Source organism: Oryza sativa, chromosome 3, assembly GCF_034140825.1.
Source record: "Oryza sativa Japonica Group chromosome 3, ASM3414082v1".
In the NCBI taxonomy this organism is placed as follows: Eukaryota; Viridiplantae; Streptophyta; class Magnoliopsida; order Poales; family Poaceae; genus Oryza; species Oryza sativa.
In genome coordinates, this window is record NC_089037.1 from 25,044,043 (window position 1) to 25,060,444 (window position 16,402).

General features: G+C 42.4%; 1 protein-coding gene across 6 annotated transcripts; it reads left to right on the forward strand.

The window, feature by feature from the left end:
* The first annotated feature begins 8,498 nt into the window (after positions 1-8,498).
* On the forward strand, positions 8,499-16,187 carry LOC4333510 (F-box/LRR-repeat protein 17-like). 6 transcript variants are annotated; one of them, NR_184571.1, is made up of 12 exons: positions 8,499-9,219; positions 11,400-11,501; positions 12,001-12,145; positions 12,226-12,410; positions 12,545-12,649; positions 12,776-12,873; positions 12,983-13,218; positions 13,296-13,362; positions 13,448-13,533; positions 14,471-14,553; positions 15,664-15,762; positions 15,839-16,187. NR_184571.1 is itself a non-coding variant. In NM_001417733.1 (11 exons), exons 1-11 carry the CDS (start codon positions 8,603-8,605, stop codon positions 15,899-15,901), a joined length of 1,803 nt encoding a protein of 600 aa, NP_001404662.1. In that variant the 5' UTR covers positions 8,499-8,602; the 3' UTR covers positions 15,902-16,182. The 6 variants fall into 6 exon arrangements, 4 of the variants coding, with proteins under 4 accessions (NP_001404662.1, XP_066164260.1, XP_066164261.1 ...); XR_010739777.1 differs by having other exon boundaries at positions 8,540-9,219; positions 15,686-15,762; positions 15,848-15,996; NM_001417733.1 differs by lacking the exon at positions 14,471-14,553 and having other exon boundaries at positions 15,839-16,182.
* Positions 16,188-16,402: the final 215 nt, after the last annotated feature.

Below are 16,402 nucleotides of genomic sequence, written 5' to 3' on the forward strand. Positions count from 1 at the left end.
TGCATGGATACTACTATTTTGAAACAAAAGGAAGTAAGATTCCAAAGAACAGGTAGCCAACATCACAGGAATAATCAGATGGGTGCAATAGAACTTCTCTTTGCAGAAGGCTGAGGATTGCTGAAGATTTGTAAAAGCACTGTGAGCTCAAATCCAGCAGAAACTGAAGTAGGACGCGACAAATTGAGAGGAGCAAGCTGCCAATGAAGAAGAGATACTCAGATTGGAGAAAGGAGACACCATGGAAGATCTTCACCGTTACCGAAAAGTAGCAGTCGGAGGCAACAGCGAAGCCATGGAAGCTGTGGGCCGCGCCGCACAAAGCACTGCCGCCTAGAGCTCCATAGCCATCAGCCACATAGAACAACGCCGCTACACAGAGCTCTCAGGCCACCTCTGCTACACAGAGCACTGCCGCCCGAAGCTTCATGGACAACGCCGCAGCCGCACGGAGCAATGCCGCCCAAAGCTCCAAGGCCAACGCCGCGTTCACATGGCGCCTGTAGCTAACACGAGCACAAGAAGATGTCTCCATCCCTCAATTCATTAACAGACCTTCGCATCTCACAGCTCCACCTCTGGAAACCATCACCTCCACCATCCACTTCGGCATCCCGGGTCCTTCGCCAAAAAGAAATCACACGGGACATACCCAAAAGCATAGTAAGAACCTGACGAAATACTACAACCTAGCTACACTATACTAATATGGGAGGTGGCTAGACTCCTCCTCCAACCCTCACCAACGGTCGATGAAATGCAGGTATTTTGGGGGAGGGGCGGAGAACGGAAGATCTACTGTAGCAAGGGGAGGGGAAAGTTGACAGGGCTCAAGAGAGTTCTCCAGATCATATGTTTGTTTGTTCGACTTGGATTGAATGTACTATTTTCGGTGTTCTAAATTAACTTTACTTTTTAAGCATATATACACGATTTGTCCCAAATATTCATTTCTTACTCTTTACCTACTTTGATATGTAAATAGATTAGTTTTATCTCTTTAATATCTCTTACTTATCCACCCACCGATCCTATTTTTTTCATTGATGAAGAACACTTTAGCTTTTTTTAAAAAAAATCTTAATTTGTGTTACTATGATTAAATATAAAGTTATTTTAGGACCGATATACTACATCTAGGAGTACTTCGAATTTGATGTACTTACGTATTATGTACATTCATATCTATTAGCAAAATTCCCATATTTTGCTATGGGTAAAATGCACATGTTTATTTAAATATATGTTATTCACTTTATTCCAACAGACATTCTACTGCATAATATCATACACTAATTTGTAAAACAAGCAAAAGTTAGTGTACATGGGCTGATCATTATTGTCTTTTGTAGTACTAGTATAGATACTGATATAAAAAAGGAGGAGTTTCATTCTTTCTTACATGTTTCCAGTGAAACGCATAGACAATTCCCCCCCCATTCATTCCGCAGTTGTCGGGTTCTTCTAACTAATGGCTTCATACATCCATAACGGATTGAGCCTATGGATCATTCAGTGAACTCACTGACCCCACGAGCTGATGCGCCGAGTCCCGCCACTGCAAAATCATCTACGCTAACCCAGCCGCCATGCCATCCTCTGAGCGATGATGCCTCCTCGCTCCTCTAATAACATCGTTGCATGTATCTTCTCTCTCTCTCTCTCTCTGAAGGTCACATCCTCCTATCGTTGTCACCACTACGTGCATTCTCACTCCGCTCCATCGCCTGTCATCCTCGCTGGTGGCGCCCAACTTGGAATTGTCGAAGATTTCTCATACACCTACGCCGAAGCCCTTTCCTCTTTCTTGCACAAAACAAAAATATTGCAATGGTTTGATCAATGAAAAGCGGGTGATAAATGTTGGTGACTTGGTGTTTGACTTATGCCCAGTTACCCACCTTGATCTTGTGTCTACCTTCAAACATGAAGCCTCACTATGATTGTTCACCATTCTAGCTATATTGAAATATCAATCTATTCTGTAAGTTGCCTTTACCAATTATTACTCTTTGTCGATAGTAATGTTCAGTGCCATTGAGCTTCTTCTTGCTTTTAAATGTGGTGCTGCTATCATGAATATTGATAAAGTCTGCCATCTCTTCATGGTATGTTTGTGCAGGTCTCCCAAATTACACATAGTTCATTGTGCTTGGGACAGAATAATACAAAGGTTGATATAAATGTGCAGAAAAAAAACTAAAAGAAATTTTGGATTGCTTAATATTTTGATGTGAGTTGATCACTGGTGCATATTGGAGTGACTGAGCAATGATTCTCAATGGTAATGTTTTTCTCCTAACTTCTACTTCCTTCGGTTTATGATATTCCTTTCTTACGAATGATATACCTCCGTATTTAAACAATGTTTTATATATTTTGCAATAAATATTGTAGAGTAAAATACATGCAGGCTCATCCAACTTGTTTAGATGTGTCATATAGATCACTCTACTTTCAAAATACACGTATGGATCACTAATGTGAGTTAAGTGAGTAATTATTTAGCCATCTAACTATCCACATGTCACATAGTGTCAAAGAAATGGGAACCGGGTTCCTTTCCCCTCGGGTCATCAGGGCGCTGTGGTACACATCACGACGTATAAGATCTACATCTTCAAGATACTGAGACAAGTACAAGCAATCAAGGGCCTCCCTTGTAAGTTGTGACATCATGAACTCTTTCATCTTTGATAATTTCGAGAAGCTCGTCCAAATTCGATGAACAATATATATCTAGCAATGGGAACGGCTTGGGTGCCCGATGCTGCCCCGAGTACGTAGGGTGCCCTAAGCGTGATGAATCCAAAGGCGAAGCCCAATCGTCTTTGGGACTCGGGCAGCGGCCCAAGCACTCTTCATGCCTCGAGAGGGGGCCCGAGTGTGCCCATTGCGAGCGCGATGGATCCGGAGGCGAAGCCCAACCATCTCCGATGTAAGTTGTTTCCCTTTGAGGAACGTAGCCACATCGAGGGAAAGCTGACAAGGCGAGGGAGTTGCTCCAACCACTCCCCCACATTAATGTTAGTATGCGCACGTCTTCTACACATCTCGTCGATAACATGGGGAGCGTGAGGGTGCCTATGCAGCGTGCCACCCACGTGGGGGTAGCTGCGCCTTTTTGACTATCAGCGCTCTCCCTCCATTAGCCAACGGGAGAAGCATTCCCCGACCATCTAGAGGAAGGCCGTCGGGCAACCCCAATGCTCCCTTCCACTGAAGCAGTGTGTGGCTCGGGCTGCCTAACCCTTTCTCCGAGCCTCCAGCTGGTTCAATGGCCGGCCAAGTTTCAGCCCAACCTGCTTGAGAAGTATGATGGCCCCGTCGACCTGACGGAGTACCTCCAGATATTATCACCGCCATCCAGGCAGCCGACAGCGATGAGAAGGTGATGGCGAACTACTTCCCCATCGCTCTCAAGGCCCAGGGGAGTTCCCAGATGATGAACCTCCTCGAGAGCTCAATCTACTCCTGGGAGGATCTTCGCCACCAATTCATGGCGAACTTTCAGGGAACGTTTCCTCTTCCCGGAATGGAAGTGGACTTGAACGCCCTCCGCTAGGGCATGGATGAGACCTTGTGCCATTTCTCCAACGATTCAGCCAGGTCTGCAACACCATCCCGCACATCGCCCACCATGTTGTCATACACGCATTTAGGTCAGGCGTTTGCAACAAGCGCATGCTGGAGAAGATGGCTCTGATCGTGGCCCAGCTCTTTAGCCTTGCCAACCGTTGTGGCCAGAAGGAGGTGGTCCGGTGTGGAACAAGTCACGCCCCAAGCAACCCCTTCACGCCTGATGAGCACGTCAGGCAAATGGAGCATATGCTGCTGAAATGGAGCAAGTGAGGCAAATGGAGCATGTGACATGCATTTCACTGATGTGCTGCATTTCACTGCTATTGCTGCATTTCCCTGAGGTGCTCCATTTCACCATGACATGCTCCATTTCCCTGATGTTGCTCCATTTCCCTGATCTGCTCCATTAGAGAGCCATATGCTCCATTTCACCGTCACAAGCTCCAGTTTTGGTAATCTTCTATTTTGGTACTTTCTTTTTTAGTGGCAGAGACATCAGCTCAATTTCCATTTTAGCATCAAACATCCATTCTTGCATCCTCCGCTTCTAGTATCTTTGGTCCCATTTACTGCCATGTTTTCCATTTAGGCACGAAATGCCAATTTTCATACAACTTCAATTTAATCCTAGCGGCAGTTATTGAAACATCGCATTTGAGTGCAAAACATCAGTAACATCATGTAAGAAGCCGGCATTGGATAGCACTGAAGCCAACAACATGGCGTGACCATGATAAGGTTGACACAAGAGTTATTACAGATGGAGTTTTAACACATAGAGACTAACCAACGATATAGTTCAAACACAAACTGGGACTGCAGAAACTAACTGGGACTGAAACTAAGATAGTGAAGAATGATAACTAGCAGCGGTGCAAAAGCATTTTCGAATAGCAGAGATTGGCAACAACATCTCCACATCTCTAAGGCTGAACATCCTTCATTTAAAATTGAGGTCATTTATCAGCTCACCCAAACGGATTTGAATACCTTCTTCCTTAATCTTTTTTTTTCTTCAAGCTCAGTCACCAAGAAATCCACCTTGTTCATCAAATTGCGGTTCGTACCACCGAAAGAAATCGCACCTTGTCTCATTCTATATGCAAACAAAATATGAACATATTAGAAAAAAAAGAACAACAAAAATTGACAAGAATCGATAGCTAAAATACTTGAAGTTGAATTGTTATATCACTGAGAAGTTACCACACATATTTGAATAATAGCTCTCATCTATCTTACAAGCCTACCAAAAATAGATTTATCTCCTTTTCTTTGGCTAAAATTTACTAAGATTGCTGATCAATAGCAATTATTCAATAGATAACAAGGAAATTGCTGATCAATAGCAATTATTCAATAGATAACAAGGAGATTGCTGATCAATAGCAATTATTCAATAGATAACAAGGAGATTGCTGATCAATAGCTAAAATTTACAGCAAGGGTTAGTGTTAACTTACCCTCTTAGGACAGCAACCATAGAATCTCCTCCCCAGGTAGCTCTTCCACGATATGAAGAGTCCGGCCTTCCGTTTGCAATGGGACAGCACCGATGGTTCGTAGGACAATGGAGGCTCGCGGTACGGTACCGGCGGCCCAGACCTACTCAGCGGACAGAAGGGGCGCCCGGGCGTCATGCCATCCCCTATCGGCGCCGGGCGCATCCCTGCTGCCGGCGACCGGTGACTCCACACCGAAAGCGTCCGGTGACTCCCCGCCTTTAGCGACTGCGGACTCCACGATGGCGACCCTTGCTGGAAGGCGCCTCCCGGTGACCAGGAAACCGGCGATTGGCTCGGGCCAGGCCCAAGGCCCAAGGCTCCAAGAGTAACAAGCACGTGCAAGGCCCAAGGCCGATCTCAAGTGCTCAAGGGTGAACTCTAGCTCACAAGCACTCAGGCCACCAAAATCCCACAAAGATGTGCCTCAAAGCTAAGAGAGATGGAGAGGGGGAGAGCACCAAGAGAGAGAGAACACAAACGGGGAGCTAGAGGGGGAGAGGGTGGTGGTTTGCCGGGGGGGTATAATTACCCCCACCAACCAACCACTAGCCGTTGAGAGGCTGACAGCCCGATCTCGAAGTATTTAGGCTTGAGCCTCGGAGCCTCCAAGTGTTGCTGCTGTGGCCGTGAAGTGGATCTCGGAGATCCTGGAAAACAACCTCTAGACACCTGAGGAGGTTGTCTGGAGTCTTTGGGATATCCACCTAGATTCTCCGGGACTACAAGCTGAGTGTGGCTCAGACTAGCCCGAGGTCCCCGGGATCGAGGCTCCGGGCAGCGAAGTGGCTTATGGGTGGCTCCGAGATAACTCCCAGAGTCTTGTGGACGTACTACAAGAAAGATGGCCCCAAGTCAAGGTCGGGGCCTTCGAAATAGGAGCTCTAGGCACACGAAAAGCCTACCAGGAAACTCATGGTAATGCTCGGGGCCTCGGGTACTCCAGGTTACCAGTTAAAGCCCAAAACAAGGATTCAAGGGTGTGGGACTTTGACATTTTCAACACAACAATTAAGAATGTATTTTTGAACACTTTTGATCATTGTCTCGCATTGCACACACCCCTCTTGATAGCGCGGCATGCCTAGACTCTGAAAAAAAAGGAACATGATAAAATTATGATGGTTCATGCTCCATGGACAGACGGCACCTCGGCAGCTCCAAGCATCACCCATGCATGCATTGTAAACAAAAATGTCAAATTCTATACAGTGTCGTTTCCTTATCTTTTGTAAGGGTTACCATTGCAATTTCTTTTCTTTTCATTTTGGAAATAACACATGTTCAATACACTTTATGCACACTTAGTTCCCTTACGATTTTGTCATCAATCGTCCAAAACCCCAATGGGGGCCTAGGTGCACTTTTACATACACGGTTTTGTGGCATATTTTAATGTGTGTTTTCATTGTTTTTCATAAAAATATATTTCAATAGTTTATTTTTTTTGCCATGTATAACTTAATAACTTAATGTTTCACCAATGGTCGGTAAAGTATTGGGCGCCCATGCCCCTATTCTCTCTCCTAGCAATCTAGCATACTACTTATTCTGTTTCTACTCCATGCTTGTATAGATCTTCAAAATTATTTTTCTCCTAAACTACTTATCTAATATTTATAACAAGATAACACATGATTATATTCTGCTGAAAGAAAAACATATGTTGCAATTGAAACTCAATGTTTCATACGTGATGGCGACATGTTTAATGTGTGTTTTCACCATATTTCATTAAAATTCTAAATGTTCAATAGCTGATTTTTTATCATGTATAACTCGATGTTTCACCGATGGTCAACTCAACATTTGACCGCCTGTAGTTTCCTCCATCCTTATAGCTCCCAAGGTAGAGTCTAGATCCCTTACTTGGCTGGGTATTGTCTACTTCCTTTCTCAACACCCATCTCGATCTCTCATCCCTGCACGTCGCCCCATTCCCGCCATTATTCATCGCGCTCGTATCTCGCGCCTTCGTCGTGTGCTCGAAGTGGTGCCTCCCTCGCGTGGGAATTGCTAATGTTCTTCCTCGCTTGCCTATTCCTGTGAAAACTCCATTCTCCTGTCCACACTTTCTCTCCCTCAACGATTTTGCGCACCGCTAGTCTATCTCCTTGCTAAATCCCTACCCTAATCTCCCGTACTTCCACCCCAATCTCTACTAGATGACATCCCACTACTCATCTCCTACCTTGGTGAAGCTTTCTATTACACAAATAGGTAGTTGTGGGAGGGTGAGTAAACATAATGAGGAAATGTCGATGATGACGATACACTTGGGGAGCAATCCCCCTCGATAGACAACCCGCCTTGATGATCCATGGATAGATTGGATGCATGTGCCTGTTCTACTTAATGGAATGCAGCTTTTTCACTGATCCGATCACATCAACTTAGAATGTTGTCAAGGGACGACTACCTAAATAACTATTTATTCGAAGTTGATAGTACACACAGATGGACACATTGACTAAAATGATATAGCTGATCCTCCTATACTTGTTTGTGAGTGGAAAATAGTTGTTTAATTTCTCGTCCAAAGACACTAATGTGGAAACTATATATGCGTGGTGAAATAAATAGATAATTATATCTATAGACTCGATGAATTGGGAGTGTCCTAACATCATTTTTTTAATCACACAACAATTTTAAATTTTTGGAAACGAACAACATTTTCTAGTAGGAACTAGGAAGTTAAAAGTTCACTAAAGAAGAAATTTACACAATCATCGTTTTTGCTTATTATTATTATTTATCACCAACCAAAAAATAAATTTTAAATAAAAATTTATATACATTCTTAATAATTTAAAAGAAAATGCTAGAAATAAACTACGATGAAAAAAAAACTCAAAATTAACTTAAAACTAAATGTAAAATTCAAGTTTTATCTTGATAGTTGTGTTTGGGAGGAGAGAAAAGAGAAGATCGAAAAGATATGTAGAATGAAATGATCCATTAGCATATGATTATTTGAATATTAACTATCTGTTAATATTGTATTTAAAAAATGAATTAATATGTTTTTTAAAACATTTTTATAAAAAACATATCATTTAACAGTTTGATAAGAGCACATGGGAAAAATGAGTCAGGGTAAGTCGAGGAGTGTAAAAGCGATTGTCTGAAGGAGGGCGATAAAAAGATAGGAAAGTGATGGGAATTTCCTCCAGGCACTCCAGTGGTAAAAGAAGAAAAAAAAAGAAAGTATTTAAACATGAAAGGCAATTCCCCGTTCCCAAAGCCATAGAAAACCTAACATCCATTTTTTTTAAATTTTCCTTTTATTTTTCACTGCGACTGGCTGTCGAGAGCGAGAGGTAGAGGCGCGTGTGGCGTCGTGGCGGGCGGTGGGTCACTCGCGACCCGAAAAATGGCGCCAATCCGTCCCCAATCTCCCGCCCTCCTCCCGAGCTGCTAACTATTTCCCCTCCCCACCCATCCATCCATCCATCCCCCACCTCCAACAACAACAGCCGCGCGAGCAAACCCTAAATCCAGTGGGGGGCGCGCCCATGGCGTCGCTGCCCAAGCCGCCGCCTCCGCCGCGCCCCAAGACGCGTGGCAGCTACAACTGCGGCCGCTGCGGCCTCCCCAAGAAGGGCCACGTCTGCGCCGCCGGGGGCCCCGCCCCCACCCCCTCCCCTTCCTCCTCCTCCGGCGCCGCCACCACCACCACCAGCGGCGGAGGAGGCGGAGGAGGGGAGGGGACCAAGCTCCGCCGCGCCCTCTCCTTCGAGGACGCCGCCACCGCCTCGGCCTCGGCCACGCCGTCGTCTCCGGAGAAGAAGCCGAGGGTGGTTCCCGATGCGGATGCGGTGGGACGGGGCGGGGAGGGGGAGGTGGAGATGGTGGAGGGGCAGGGCGGCGAGGAGGAGTTGAAGGAGGAGGAGGAGGCGGTGGAGCTGGGCGGGAGGGCCGTGCCGAGGGAGCTCATGGCGGAGGTGCTGCGCCGCCTGGGGCCCAGGGGGGTCATGGCCGCCGCCGCGGTCAGCCGCGGCTGGCGCGACTGCGCGGGGCGAGTGTGGCGCGCGGCGGAGGAGCTGCGCCTCCGCGCCGCTGGGGTCAGCCTCGTCGGCGCGCTGCTCCCGCGGTGCCCCGCGCTCTCGCGGCTCTCCCTGCGAATGGAAAGGTGAAACCCCCAACGAATCCGGTTCAAAAACGATCTCATTTCCACGCCGATCTGCTCGGATTCATGGCCGGATCTCTCATCGGTGGCTGCCCAGGGCACTGTAAAATGCCTTCTAAATTATTTGACTCTTAGGGCCAATGAATTTTGGTTAAACTCCATAGCACAATCACACTAACTCGTCGAAAACGTGAGATTTCCCAAGGACAACTGATGGCCGATCTGTCACTGCTGCTAGAAGATTTATCGCTAGTCGGCATGGCACTGAAATGCCATTTCTATTCTTACGACACCGGAATCCCATGGACTTGCGGTCGGATGTGCTGAGGTGGTAAATCTACCAAATGGTGTTGGCACATGAAACTATTTTATTGGAATTACTAGTGTCAAACTGTTGGGAAAATGCTCGTCATTTCTGGCCTTTTAGCTTTGGATGAGAAAACCTCGTGTGTTCTGTTGAGGGGTTCATCAGATCTTGGTGTTTGGAGATTTAGTTTGCACAACACGATGCTTGTCAGTGTCTCACTTCTCAGTGCAGCAAGGTGAAAATAATGGGGAGCATGCTTAAGACATGTCTGTGCTGATATCTCCCTCTTTTGGACAATCTTTTGATATAGTTGCAAGGGTGGCGTGTATAACTTTCACAAGTGATCGACTAGATTAATTTGTAGGAAATGCACATGTAATGTGTTGTTTATCGTTGATGATGGACTGACATAGAACTAGCCCTAGAATAAAATCTGCTAATTTTGAACAGTAGAAACTGTTCTCTTCTATCATAATTCATATTATTTGAGCCTGTGGCCTACACCAACTATTTTTAAAAACTTAAAAAACAGTATTAGTTCATTCTGCCAGTACCTACGCAGTTCAGTTATTTTATGTTAAATAACATACATCTATTTTCAGTTGTGAAAATGGGGTTCTTTACATTTTTCTTGGCTCCACTTTGCCGTGTTAATGAAACTTTATTTTCATCATAATTTTTAGTTATATTGACTGATTCTACAGTTGTGGGACATGTTATTCTGTATGCATGGTCAATTGGATGGGCGCAGATTAGGTAGCATTTTGGTTGGTAAAGCAAAAGGACAATTGAACACATGATTATCAATGACCTGCTGGTACAATACATTGAAAGGTCTCTGTTGCGAGTGAGGGATTATCTGTTTTGGAACATTAGAGGTAGTGGACAGCACTCATAGCTGCTCTATTTCTCAAGGATCTATGCTTCCAGTTTGGACTCTTTCTAGGTCCAGTGCGATAGAGAAGCTGGCAGTGAAGGGATTGTAGCATAGTTGCCTTTTGTTTCACTTGTCTTATCTTTTTCATCTGTTAACCTTTAAAGATCCCTTCCTTTATAAAATATAAAGTGGCTAGTGACCACCAACTAACAAGTCTATTATCATTTAAGTAACTGTAATATTTGTCCTAAACAAATTAGAAGTATTCACATCGTAAAGGTTTTCAAGCACACTAACAAATGTAGAACTGGTCTTACACCTTTTGTGCTTACTATCCCTTTTTTTTTTCTTTTTTGAACTTTTTAAATTTTAAAAATAAACCCTTTCAAAACTTATTTCCAAAATCTGAATCTTTTGGCCACACCAGCCCACCTAGCGTGGCAAAACAACACTGACACGCCACACACTGTAGGCGCGATAGTTTTATCTTGCCACGCCAGCCAGGGTGGTGTGGCCAAATAACGCTGCCACGCCAGCTAGACCGGCATGGCTAAATACGTTGTCACGCCAACCAGACCGGCATGGTAGTATTGTTTTGCCACGCCAGTCCGGCTAGTGTGGCCAAAAGGTTCAGATCTTGGAAATAAGTTTTGAAAGGTTTTTTTTTTAAATTAAAAATTTAAAAAGTTCAAATAATAAAAAAATCTTTTCTTTTTCCATCAGTATAGAGATTCGCTCAAGCCTATCAACAGTGAAATTAACTTGTGCGCTTAGATTTACGTGAATGAGCACAAGTAACTACCTTTTTTTGGATCTGGCCACTGTGGTAGTCAATATAGCTTTGACGCTGTTTCTGTTATTTACACTGAGAAGAAGATGCTATGCTTATTACAGGGCATATACACAGTTCTTGCGGTTTCTGTTTATTGCGCTTTGAAAAAGATGTTGTACTTATAACTTATTATCACAGGTATCTAACTATCTTATTGTTTTATGCAGTGATGTTGATGCCACTATACTGGCCTGTCTTGCTTTTTCCTGCCCAAGTTTAGGAACTCTTGAGATCAGCATGTCTGACAACGCAGTCAACAGGATGACTGGGTACGTTCAAACGTTATCACTTATTAGTTGTTGCATACGTGATGTGGTGTTTACTTATGTATCTTGACTTTGTCTTTTGGTTCTTTAAATTTCATTATATTACATAGAGTGGGCTTGCTTGGATATAGTTTGAATAGCTCAAATTGACATGTATTTGTTTGCAAGTGCTAGCTTCCCATCTAAAAATTGCCATGTAAAATCAAGGTTCCTAGCAAATTGGATTCTGCCAAGCCAGGATTTGTTCTTCTTTACAATTCTACTATTAAAAATGCAATCTAGTTGGTTCTTTCCTTTGCTGATAATTTTTGTTGTCCCTAATCATTTTCTCGTGTTATGTTATGCTTGCATAAACCAGTTTTTCTCCTGGGCTATATTGCCATTATTGGTATCTTGAATGTTCAATACTTATTGATTTTACATAGTTTTAAAATAACTGCAACACTATTAGCCTCCCACTTCCAGGACCTGTTTCAAATAAAGCTGTTTCTGTTCTCAACAGGGAGGAACTAAGTCGGTTTGTTTCGGAAAAGCATTCTCTCTCAGTTCTCAAAATTGGTGGTTGCTGTAACCTTGGTTTTCTTAATCTAAACTCCTCAAGCCTGTCAATTCTTTGGCTGTCAGATCTTTGTTCCCTTTCAAAATCGGTAATATTTTGTTTTAATACTTTAACAATTTAACAGCTTCTTTTTCAGCTATAATTCATTGGAGTGTAAATGCCTTGTAGGTCATAAACTGTCCTAACATGAGCGAAATCTCGCTGTGCTTCACACAGCAAAGTAACGACTGTACTGATCTTGTCACATTGATGGATGGCCTGGGTCGTACCTGTCCTAACTTAAAAAACATGCACATATCATCTGCTCAGTTATCCAATGAAGCTGTGTTTGCTCTGGAGGGTGCTAGCCTCAGGTATCTTTCCAGCACACCATGCTTTTAATGTAATCTTGCTGGATCTTTGAGCTATAATACAATGATTATCATCACAAATTTCTAACTATGTAGCATTTCAACCCTTTGATCTCAATCTTGTTATTATGTCACAGGGGCTTGTGCATGCTATCATTGATTCTAGGGTCAAAAATAACAGATGCAGCTGTTGCATCTATTGTTCGATCTTGTGCAAGCTTGGAATTGCTTGATTTAAGCGGGTAATCACTACTTTATGTCCTTAGAAATAAATAAAATACGAAGTCATCATAAAGCTATTGATTTATTTCCCCTCTAATGGTTTTCAAAATTAACTGATGTAATTAGCTATTTTGATTATACTCCAGATCTAGTATCAGTGATAATGGTGTCGGGATGATCTGCAAGGCATTTCCTCATACTTTATCAAGGCTACTCCTTGCTCTTTGCCCAAATGTGACGACGTGTAAGACAGATTTTTTCTCATGGTTTATTATTCGTGCTCCATTATAGATGTCCACCTGTATGTGTTTACATGATCCAGCGTAAAAAAAACTTATCTTGTCTTTTCATAGGTGGGATCCAATTTGCAACAGCACAATTACCACTTCTTCAGCTAATGGACTGTGGAATGACCTTATGTGCTAGTTTGCAGAATGAAAAACAGGGGCCTTATTTTGGTGAAATTAACGGTGCCATTAGATTTTGTCCAAAATTGCCCACCTCGAAAAAACAGTCTACTAACCAAAAGCTTATCATTAAGCATGGCAATCTGAAGAAGCTCAGTCTATGGGGCTGCTCAGCAATAGATGTAAGTGTTTTGGAATTTGCAGGCTTTGATTTATTGAAATAATCATTCATATGGTTTACTAATTTCACATATGGCAGGCTCTATATCTAAATTGTCCAGAGCTGAATGATCTAAACCTCAACTCCTGTACAAATCTAAATCCAGGTCTTATGTCCTTTCCCCTTTTCTTCATGTTGTTGAGTATGTTGATAGTAGCCATCGTTATTAACCATCTAAATATTTTGCGCAGAACGGTTGCTTCTTCAGTGTCCAAAATTAAAGAATGTGCATGCATCTGGTTGTCATGATATGTTGATTGGAGCAATCAGAAACCAGGTAAAGTTTACGAGACCCTTTCTCATGCCCATGTGAATTTTCCTTTTGGATAGAACTTTCTTTCACAATTACTCAGTTACAAGTGCACTAGGTAAAATTCAATGTCGCTGGATTATTGCATTTTTTAGGCCCCGTTTAAAATGGAGGATAAATATGGAATTTTGGACAATTACAATCCTTCTGTAAGAAAAAAAAGTCCTATGGAGGCCTTTGGAACAAAGGATTGGACTCCATGATTTCCTTTGAAACTCCTAATATGGTAGACTACTCAATATGGGCTTTGGAGGAATATTTCCATATCTCATGCTTCTGTTTCTGTCTCTTCCAAACCTACAATTTTCTGGTGTTGTATCTAAACACCTTTTGAAGTTTTCCTTTGTTTTTCAGCTGCCGTAGGACTTGATTGATCATGACACTCAATTCCTGCATTTTTCCTGTTACTGTGTTTTGAGTTTCTTGTATTTCAACTTTCAAGTAGGCTCATAAGGTGACAAGCATCAAATCATTCACAATGGACAACAAGTAATTGGAATTCTTGTAGAATGACTAGATATTTCTGAAGAACACACTTCACATGTGTGTTTTGCTTACCAATAACTGTAGACATGTGCCCTTGTGCAGACTGCAGAACTAGATTGGTCCTGATAAATTGAACTAACCATAAGCTTTCTAACTTCAAATTTAGTTTGTATTAAGTTGGAAAATGGTTCTCGTATCTAATCTGATGGAAAGACATTCTAATTTTGCTTTTGGTTTTGGCTCATTTTTACCCTCCAGAAATTGATAAACTAAAAGACACTCCTGATAAATTGAACTGAACATAAGTTTGCTAACTTCAAGTTTAGTTTGTTTTATTTGGAAAAAAGGTTCTTGTATCCAATATGGTGGAAAAACATCTAATTTTGCTTTTGGTTTTTGGCTCATTTTTACCCTCCAGAAACTGATAAACCGAAAGACAACATAACGAAGAAAAGTGTTTCAATTGGAATCTACAAAGGAGTAAGCACCAGCAGGCTGAAGGTATACCAGACCATAGGCAATACATAACTTAGATATAAACCATACAATTGGATGCGGTGTGTGTACATTGTGATGGTTGATGCCCCTGCGTCATGTGACTGATGTTGTAACTTGAGATTTTCTTAACTAGATTTTATATATAAGACACTTCTCACAAAAATCTCTGTAGCAGACTTCCCTCCCTTAAAAAAATTATATAGTGAACTGGAGTGCCTTAGTCTAAGGCCCTCCAACTCAATGAGTCTTCAGGGTTCAGGCCAAATAACTCAGACCATTGGCGAGCAATAGAACACCTATATACTCTATACACTCATCAGTCTCCCTGTGTCTGTATTCTTGCTTCTAAAGGGTTGGCTCTTGATCAGTTCATGGTGTTTGTCTACCTTATGTCAATTGTCATCATCTTAGGAACTACTGACATCCAAGTTGATGTGTGTGGTTCATCCATCTTGTCCTTAACTGCTGGTGCATTAGGTTTTCATTGCTTTGTTGCTTTGCTATCCATTGCTCCTCACGAATTTAGAGTTGAGCGGTGACTAGCAGAGAAGGTAAACTGAAAAGACGCCTATGTATGCTACTGCTACCAGCACTAATTTTGAGAGAGCATAAGGTAGTTGGCAGTCGCCAGTTGGCTAGTTGCAGTTTGAAATGCTTTGCCTCTTATTAAATTAAAAGATGAACCAGATTAGCTAGTAAACCTGACCAGCTTGCTGGTAACTGGTTGAGGTGCAAACCGGCCAGAAGACTTCAAATTCGCAATTGATCAAATTGCTTTACCCTCTTTTTTATGGCATAACTTTTGCAATAAACTTGTTCCTAAACATCATGTCATGTGGAACAAACATGTTCCTAGAAACTTCATATGCAAACTGTTGGATTTCACATTTTGTTGGGCAACCAGTGCAACTGACCTTTTACAGTTCTGATTGCAAAGACTGGTAGTTCTGGTTTAGGCACTTAATTTGTTGTACGGACAAATAATTTATAAAGCTGAGAAGCTGTTTTTTAATAGTGTCAATTGAGCCATCTTTTTATTTTTTAAAAAAAAGATCTGGAAAAGCATTGCCCCTTGCCTTTCATTTTCCAATGTATTGCCAAAATTTTTGCCAGGTTCTGAATGAGTTCGCTGCAGCTGAACCACATCTTCCATGCAAGCGGCTAGCAGATGGTTCAAAAAGGGTTCAACTTCCGCAGTTCGCACAGCAAGAGGTAACCTCATCCTCTAAATCCGCATAATCTCCTGACCATTACACCTACATATTGGGCTTACCTCTGAATTTCTCAGCCATCGCAGGACAAAAAGGGGATCGATTTAAGGCGGAACCAGTGCACCGTTCATCTTGATTGATAATAACGTAACCAGATGTAGAAACCTGAGCATTGTTATTGTACACATCCTAATTTTTATAGCACACTGCTGGGAGATTGTTAAGTTGTTGTGCATTCGGTGATGTCTCCAGAACTTATAGTATCTATGATGCGCTTGTTGTATAAAGTTGCTTTGGGCAACTGTTTCCATTGCTTATGATGTGTGTTTCCCTGGCCTGAGACTTTGTAAAACAATAATATGTAGCCATGACGATATATTCTATTCTATTCGGGAAAATAAAGAGCCTGTATCCTTTGAAATGTTATGCTCAGGAATGTTCAACTCATTTACTGCTTTGCTAGCTTAGCATGAGTGCCCTCAGTATAGGCAGTTACTGTGATACAAATGTTGTACTGTACTATTAAGTCTGAAAGAAATCTAGTGGTATAATTTTACTCTGCTATTAAGGTATGGAAGAAATTCTAGGGATAGTATTTTACTCCGTTATCAAGTCTGAAAGATATCAAGTGGTAGAAAATC

Coding starts and splice junctions, on each gene's coding strand:
- LOC4333510 (NM_001417733.1), top strand. CDS start 8,603: ATGGCGTCGCTGCCCAAGCCGCCGCCTCCGCCGCGCCCCAAGACGCGT. Junction 9,220..11,399: donor CTCTCCCTGCGAATGGAAAG/GTGAAACCCCCA, acceptor TGTTTTATGCAG/TGATGTTGATGCCACTATAC. Junction 12,146..12,225: donor TTTGTTCCCTTTCAAAATCG/GTAATATTTTGT, acceptor AATGCCTTGTAG/GTCATAAACTGTCCTAACAT.